Here is an 8,132-nt window from a genome sequence, read left to right as displayed (position 1 = left end):
TCTACTAGTGGGGCAATGGATGGACGGCCATGGGCGCACTGGAAGGGCAGCTGGCAGGAAGACAGGGATGCTACCAAGCTGCAGCACTCATCTCTGCTGAGGCTGTCATTGAATTTGATAGCACCTGTTGAACACATAAATGCATACGAGTGACTAGTATGAAGACTCAAGTCTGTAACTGTGCGCTTCATTGAATAATCACTGCACAAGAAATAAACTGAACCATACCATGGCAAGCCAGGGAGGCGAGCACCTTCAGCACAGTGAGAGGCAGGGTTCCTCTCACTCTACCAGTTGAGCGGAGTAACTGAGAGAAAGAAATACAAAGTTATACATATCACCCGGTTTTGAATAATGAGATAATTTCATCCCAAATAGCAGATGTAAGTGGGTAGAAAAGTCAGCAAGCTTACCTCAATCTGCTCTCGAAGATACTCCTGATGAGTGATTAGAGAGAGAGGAAAACGGTAAATATGAGGGAATTGACTTGTAAAATCCTGACTTGGCTGACTTAGTGACGGATGGTCTTAGTACTGAGGTTTCACATATTTTACCTCAACTATAGGCTTGATGACAGACGGTCTCCCCCGCCTGAGCTCATTGCTCTCCTTCTCTATGAAACACAATGGCACCTTCCCCACAAGCAGCAGTGGATCTCCTGCCTGTGACAACTCCACTTCCAGGCCCAGACTTCGCAAATGTGACTGACAAGACCTGGAAGAGGAAGAGTTCACAATCCATCAGCAACACAGGAAACAACACTGCTCTGGGTCCTTGTTCAGTTGTGTGGCCACTGTAATAATGTGATGGGTATGGAACTAGCAGGCTGGAAAACAAACTCTACTGTCCAGTGTGTCGGTTGAAGGCAGGGATGAAAAACACTTTCCTGGCTGTATAAATGCACCATAGTCAAGAAAATGAACAGAAACAAAGAGTGTCAGGAGGCATCGTGGTGCAAGTTGACCACCATTTAAATGACATGCTAATCAGGGTACAAGGCAGTTGCATACATAGCAATGGTGGATAATGGTTTAATACCTTTAGAGAGGATAGTATGATCTGGGCTAGCAGACATGTATGTTCCAGATGAGAATAATCAATAACTGTCTGTGTGTGTGTATCTGTGAAGTCTGTTGTGTCTTGGGTGTACAGGCCTGTGTGTGTGTGTGTGTGTGTGTGTGTGTGTGTGTGTGTGTGTGTGTTTCCTAGGGGAATGTACAGTATATACGACTATAACTATTTTTCCATGTGTAGGTGATCATGCTATTGCGTGTGCATGCGAAAGGTTATAGGAGAACAGCTAACCATGTATGGTAAATAGTTAACTCAGAATCACTGCTATCCTGTCTGAAGCATGCAGAGAACAATGTTGATTCGGTGCTATCAGCAAGATAACTACATTGACATAACAACTTAGCTAACATTATGAAGATAAAAGGATGATTCATGTTGGGTTTGTGACATGTAGGTAAACAAAAGGGCAAAGTGAATGCTGATTCATTGTGGAATAATAATTAGACTTCTGACCCTAAACAGTATTAAAATATATTTTTATCATGTCTTTTATCATGGCTTTGATAGTTCAGTTTGTATAAATAAACATTTACTGCTTTCCACTATAGCCTGTCCACCAACTGGCCCTGTGATCTGTGATGTCACACTGCTGTAAATCTCCATTCAAAATGACTCAGAAAAAATGGAAAAGGTCACTATGAGAGCACCGGTGGTGATTTTCTGGAGATAGAGGTAGCCTACGTTTTCTAGTGCAGAACTTTTAGTACAATAAAAATACATAAATAGCTGAGGGAGAGTTCGAGGCTGTGCAGCTTAATCATATCACAGATTGATTCTTCAGTTTGTAGCTTTGGGAAAGATATTTGTTGAATTGTCCTTAGCCATACAATGAACATTTATGTATTTTCAAAATTAGTGGCATTCCCCTATAATTCAAGCTACTGTAGATACTCATGTTTAGTAAAACACAGACCCAAGCAGCCTCAGCTCCTCTTCTGTTACACTGATCTCTAACGGTGGCAAAATGGTTGATGAAGACAGACGTCTCTCCCCTGGTGCATCTGGGTCATCCTCATAGGAGTCTGTGGCATAAAACAGCGGATACAGTTAGGACAATGGTGTCATATCAGTGTCCCCAAAACAGCATTATTAATTTAACAATCCATTTTGGGGTTTTTTTTACCTGCAACTAGATTTTCAAGTCGAACTCTCTCATGCGCAGCATGTTGGTCCACGAGCACCAAAAGATTTCCTGAGGTTTCAATATAAAATACACAAACATAAAATAAACAAAGTGTCTGGAAAACAACTGAAGTTGAGACTGTAAATTTCATCCCCATACCTTCAGTTTCAGTGTTTGTTGCAGGCTCTTGGTCTTCTGTATTGATAAGACATGCAAGGAACTTCTTATCCACTTGATGAATAACCTGTAGGGTAATCAAACCACAGCAATGTCCTTGAGTTTATAACTTCTTTGAAGGCAAAATGGTTAAAACGTTATTTAGAATATTTAGTCACAGCCCTCACAGAGAAAGAGACTTAAAAACAAAAGAGACATTTGCCTTCATTGAGTGAATCATGGCTTTAGAGAAGCGGTAAGGAAACAGGATGTTGTGGATCTTTACAGCCAGTCCGTCAGCTTGCCCACTTGATATGTCCACACCAACCTGGAAGCACAAAAACCCATTACACTCTTTAGTACATTATTAAAACAGCACATACACTGAAATGGAATCTAAATTTGCAATAAAGATATTATGCACAAGAACAATAAACCAAGTAGCAGAATTAAATCACAGTGTGATTACGATGTTGTACCAAAATGTGTATGTGTAATGTAAAGTGAATTTAATTTTTGCTTACCATGGGAGGTCGGACAAACACTGGGTTATTCCATTTTGAGTACAACGAGGAAAGTGAGCTGGAGGTCTCAACACCATCATCTATGAAGACAGAAAAGATTACACATGAATACAAACAGGCCCAGTTAACTGTATGCACTTTGTACATTGTGAGTGTGTTAAGCCCTAACGGTCTACCATAACAATCTGATCTAATATGTCTGGAAAAGGTACCTCTGTCATCAGGCCCTGAGCTAATCACTCTTTCTGCCTTGGATTTAGGAAGGAAGGGCAACACTACATCCATCTGAAAAGGGTAACACCTGTATTCGATCCCTACAGTTCAAGGAATGGGAACAAGGAAGTAAACATGAACACAAGTGCTAACACTTGATCCACATGCGTTATCCACATGACAACACCGTCTAGATTTCTCAAACAGCCTGCTGATGAGCACAGACAAACCACTAGAGCTTACTCACCTGTTTTAGAGATGACGCTGACTGCCATATTGGTGACATCTGATGTGCAGCGCGCTTGTGTTTCCTCCATAGGTGGGTCCTCATATCGGCTGAGCCCGGTCTCTCTGTTGACGTAAACTATCTTTCCCATTGAAGTGTCGTAGTGATGAAGCCAGTCACCCGATGCTGTGGCCTCTTCCCCCTCAGCCAGCTCAGGACTTGTATTGCGACTTGGCATCGGCTCGGGATTCGGTCCAGCGTCACAGAGAGGTTCATTGTTGTTGTCGTCTTGGGTGTTGTTATTAGCGCTCCTGAGACGGGTGTTGTCCAGTGAAGTAGCCCTAGTAGTAGTAACCTCTGTCCTGCCTTGTTTTAAATGACAGAGTTTAGCTGCCAAAGATTTTCCTCTGCCTCTATTCTGAACTGAGACTGGCTTCAGCTTGGTGAACGCGGAGAGGGTCGGTGGGCTTTGGAAGTCACTCTGCATTTCTCCTGTCTCCGTAACGTCAGGCTCTAGCTCCTCTTCCTGACAAACTGGAAAACTCTGGGGATTCAAAACAAAGCTGTCTGTCTGAGGTAAATGCCTGCCAGTAGTCTCCAGAGAGGGTGATTTCACTTCATCAGACTTGCCATATATTCGTCTAAACTTGTCCAGAGATCCAGCCTCCTTGCATAAAGACAACTTTTGACAGGATGTGAACTTGGGGATCTTTGAGGGGATGACAGAGGTATGGTCCTTGCATATTTTCTGATTAGGTTTGACAAGACCTGAGCCCTCTAAGAGTGAGATTTTGTGTTTTGTTGCACAGGAGCTTTCTCCACATTTCTGTGTTAAAACCTGCTGGCAAATTAGTGTCCTATTGATCTGGGACAGGTCCTGAGTCTGCAGACTTTCATGAACATATGGATCGGACAGACTGATCTTTAAAGTTTGTCCATGTCCACTTGTACTCTGGCAGTTAGGTAGCATTTGCTTGATACTGTTTGAATCAGGCTGAATTTCTTGTGTGATGCTGTGCGGTGCAGCCACATTGCTGCTGGAGGCAGTATTGTTTAATCTCATCTCTCCTTCTTTCATCAGTTTCAATTGTTCGCTTTCAAGCCGACTGACTGAACTTGGAATACATCCGATACTCTGAGAGTCTTCCCCAGCACCACTGAAAGTTGGTTCCTCTTCTTTATCCATGTTATTCTCAGATAAATCCGTTAATGTGACCAAATCACACTGTGACTCACTTTTACGTTCTGTGTTTTTGCACTTATGGTTTTGTTTCTTTTCCGACTCATTTGCAAAGATCCTATTCTCCCCAAGTCTTTCCTCCTCGCCTTCTTTGCACTCAGTCTGAGCAGACATCTGACTAACACTGTTTTCAAGTACGCTGTCCTCCTTGCGCTTACGATGAACAGGTTCAGATGCCAGTGTCCTTCCAATACTGCATTCTAGTATGGGATTGCCTACAGTTGCTTGGATGCCTTGGCTGCTGTCGTTCCCTTCTTGGTCTGTGCCTGCTGTGCTAAACAGTTTTGGACATGCATATTCCAAATCATCTTGGGAGAGCTCAACCACCAAGTTCTCTCTGCTAAGGAATACTTTAACTGCCTCTTCTATGCAGAGCAAAACGCCATCCCAGTCTTTGAACTCGATCAGAGTTTTGGCAGGCTCAAGACAAATGTCATACTCTGAGTATGAGCATTTGATATTGATGATGTACGTTCCATGCAGCTCTTGGCCTCGTTTGTGCTTCGGACTCCTGATGGCAGCCTGCCCATCGGGGCTGTCGCTCTTCTGATTTGAACTGCTCAGTTTGCGTAGGAGAAGATTCAGCAGCTTGTGGACCCGTGTTTTCAGGAGGAGTCTCTCATTCGCAAATAAGAATTGTAAGCTGTTGTTGTAATGGCCCTCTCTGCCTATGTAACCAATCACTTCAAACTGTCCATGAGCGTGGCTGATTTCCCGCAGTTTCTGTGCTCGCCCTAAGCCGTGTATCTGAACAAACCTGTGGTAGGTGTTTCTCGCTTTGGAAAGCTGCACCATCATGGCCCCTGTGCAGTCGTTCTTCAGTGTGAAGGAGACAGAGGGATGCATCAGGGAAATAGCCTCCACTCTCTGTCTGATCCGCTCACCTTCCAGGACAGCATCCATCCTCTTCCTCCTGACTGGCAAGTTGTGGAAGAAGTTACAAATGACAAAAGTTGTCCCGGCAGAGGGGCGAGCAGTCTCAGCTTCAAAGACATCCAAGCCCTTGCCATCCTTGAAGACTCTGACGTGCGTTTTCCCAGATGATTTGGCCCGGGATGATATTTCCACAAGCGTAGCAAGAGACGCTATACTGGCCACCGCCTCCCCTCTGAATCCATAAAACCTGAGATTCTCTAGGTCTTCAACAGAGCTGCATTTGCTGGTGTAGTATCTGTTTCCAACACACTCCATGTCCTCGACGGTCATCCCTGAACCGTTGTCGATTACCTGAACTTTGAACGCCTCCATGTCCATCCTCACGCCCACACATGTCGCCCCAGCATCGATGCTGTTGAGCATGAGCTCCTCCACACACTGCTGAAGTGAGGAGATAGCAATTCCAGAGCGAAGCTTTCCCTGAACCTCTTTAGACAGACACTTAATCATGGTGGTCAGTAAATGTAATTCAAACTAACGTACTGTGTCCCTGTCCTGACTGACTACAAGGTGGCTGCTGGCTTACTGAGCCTGGTAGCTAACGTTACATTAAAATTGGCAGTTGCTAGCTTAGCGTCAAGAGTTCTAAAGAACACTTTTTAACCGACAGAAAGCGCAAACGGCACATCTTAGCGAGTAGTGTTTGACAAATAAAAAAGTTTATCGTTTAGGCCGAGCACTTAAAAAATCAATACCAAAACTTGCTTGTTTTCTTTCTCCTTTGAAACCATCCTGAGGCTCAGCTTTGTTTACAGTCAACGAGAAACAAGAGATTGATTGAGAGTTTGCCGCTTGCAGCCAAGACTGCCCTCTGCTGGTGTGAAGGACCTACAACACCAGCAGGGAATGGTGAATGTATGAAGTTAGTGAATAATTATGATAGTAATAATAGTGTTTTGTACTATTTTACATGGAAAAAGTGTTTTCTGAACTGATGTAGTGGGCCTGAATGGACCCAACAGGGATCTGTATTACTACATTCAGGCTACATTACATTTTTGCTTTATAAATGCGATATAGAAATGCAGGATTTCATTCCAAAACACGGCTTCATGAAATTCAGCAGTGAACATTTCAAAAGCACAGATAATTCTACCTGCATAAACGTATCAATGGTTCTCAAGATGACTCGTAACTTCAATAGTAACCCATGACATACTTTACTTTCGTGCCAATAATCATCTTTTAGGAATGGGTATCAGTTTTTTTGTAAATGCTGGATATCTCATTTTGGAATTAAACTTTTCAAATATACCTATTACGCTATTATTATTTTACAAAAGATTCCATTCAAACAAGGTGAAGCCTGCTAGAGGAATTTTGCATTTATTCATGTGTAATTCCATATTTTGTGGGTTTTAAGTAAACATAACATACACCTTTTACATTCAGTACAGGTGATGCATTCCAACCACTAATAAATAAATAAATAAAACATCTACTTCAAAGTTAATATTACACTCATCTATGAGCGAACAATTTTAAATGTTGAGTGATCTAGGCTTTCCACTTTCTTCTCATTCTTGAACTCCGCTTTGATTATCCGTGACTTGGGGCTCCCAGTGGACTTCAGCCATTGTTGCATTTCCTTCACCTTGTTGCTCGGGCCTTGTAGCTGCCCTTGAACTGTTCCTGCCTCTGTGTTTTGGACCCAGCCGACCAAGCCAAGCTTTTTCCCTTCTGCCTGGAAAATGAAGCACAAGGAGTCATGAACAGAGATGCTTACGGAGGCATCTGCATGACTGGGATGGGAATAGGAGACATCATATAAGGCTGTACAGAATAGGGTTTGACCAACGATAAGAGCCGTGAAGTGTGTGTCTTCCTGTACTTCTATCTTTGTGAGAACCAATTTGAATTTTAAACCCTCAGAGTGAGGTCATTTTTGTGAAGTGGAGCCATTTTGGCTGGTTCTCTCTTCTGCAAGGGGCTAGTTTAGGGTTAGGACTTGGTTTTAGGGTTAAGGTTAGAATTAAGATTAGGTTAAGGTTAGGGTAAGGGTTAAGGTTAGGGTTAGTGGATAGGGAATGAATGGTGCTTATATGGATATCTGTACAAGGAAAGTTCGCATACTTTGTCAACTCAATAACTGTAGCTAATGTTTTCCGGACTCACTTGAGTGTATTTTCGAAAAAATACACCTTGCACCGTGCCAAAAACTTCATAATCCACTGAAACTAGGTCTTCATTGGACATAGTGGACCTAGAAAAAGAGAAATAAGACAGTCAAGTCAACGTTGTGTTGTGTTTAGGTGGTGGTGTGATATGATAACAACCACAGCCACATGCATCGCAGAGGCTACAGCAGCCTACAGCTACAAGCTATGGTAAACAAATGGTACCAGATTTCCCTAACCCTTCTGTTCTAAAACTTTGCAGCCTAACGAAAAGTATGGCTTCATATTTATGCTACACGACATGATAATGGGTCGCCATCTAAATCCTCAGTTCACCTCTATAGTTTTAGGAGGCTGTGAAGCGTTCATGCAGCTCGGCTCCTCTCACGGGTCTTGTCGGTTTTGAAGCATACGGGACTCTGCTGCCGGAAGTGAGGTATCGACCAATCAGAGAGCGTTTTCAAACACCTTGTTTCTAGGCAACGAATGTCAACAAGTGTGGCTATCAGAAGAGGCAGGGAGG

The 8,132-nt window shown here is 43.1% G+C and overlaps 2 protein-coding genes across 2 annotated transcripts; both read right to left on the bottom strand.

The window, feature by feature from the left end:
- Window positions 1-8: 8 nt before the first annotated feature.
- LOC139645219 (DNA mismatch repair protein Mlh3-like) lies at window positions 9-5,942 on the bottom strand (the record flags this gene model as incomplete). Its single annotated transcript, XM_071520888.1, has 11 exons — window positions 3,338-5,942; window positions 3,090-3,191; window positions 2,878-2,957; window positions 2,577-2,681; window positions 2,357-2,441; window positions 2,198-2,266; window positions 1,988-2,096; window positions 555-714; window positions 414-437; window positions 229-307; window positions 9-124 (listed from the first exon to the last, which is right to left on the bottom strand). Coding segments are annotated over exons 1-11 (3,534 nt in total), but the record flags the coding sequence as incomplete, so codon positions are not given.
- Window positions 5,943-6,876: 934 nt separating this feature from the next.
- Window positions 6,877-8,012, bottom strand: acyp1 (acylphosphatase 1, erythrocyte (common) type). Its single transcript, XM_071520890.1, has 3 exons — window positions 7,946-8,012; window positions 7,608-7,695; window positions 6,877-7,176 (listed from the first exon to the last, which is right to left on the bottom strand). The coding sequence occupies exons 2-3, from the start codon at window positions 7,686-7,688 to the stop codon at window positions 6,958-6,960; spliced, it is 300 nt and encodes a 99-aa protein (XP_071376991.1). The 5' UTR covers window positions 7,689-7,695; window positions 7,946-8,012; the 3' UTR covers window positions 6,877-6,957.
- Between the last annotated feature and the right edge of the window lie 120 nt (window positions 8,013-8,132).

The sequence above is a fragment of the Centroberyx affinis genome, unplaced genomic scaffold, assembly GCF_046629955.1.
Source record: "Centroberyx affinis isolate AG114_WGS23_722 - 3 ecotype Tasmania unplaced genomic scaffold, CSIRO-AGI_Caff_v1 ptg000830l_1, whole genome shotgun sequence".
NCBI lineage: Eukaryota > Metazoa > Chordata > Actinopteri > Beryciformes > Berycidae > Centroberyx > Centroberyx affinis.
The sequence above is the reverse complement of the archived record's forward strand: the minus strand, read 5'-3'. Positions and strand labels throughout refer to the sequence as shown.

Excerpts from the sequence above, each read along its gene's own strand:
- acyp1 (XM_071520890.1), bottom strand. The coding sequence starts at position 7,688 with ATGTCCAATGAAGACCTAGTTTCAGTGGATTATGAAGTTTTTGGCACG. Across the intron at positions 7,177-7,607 it reads TTTTTCGAAAATACACTCAA|GCAGAAGGGAAAAAGCTTGG; the intron begins GTGAGTCCGGAA and ends TTCATTTTCCAG.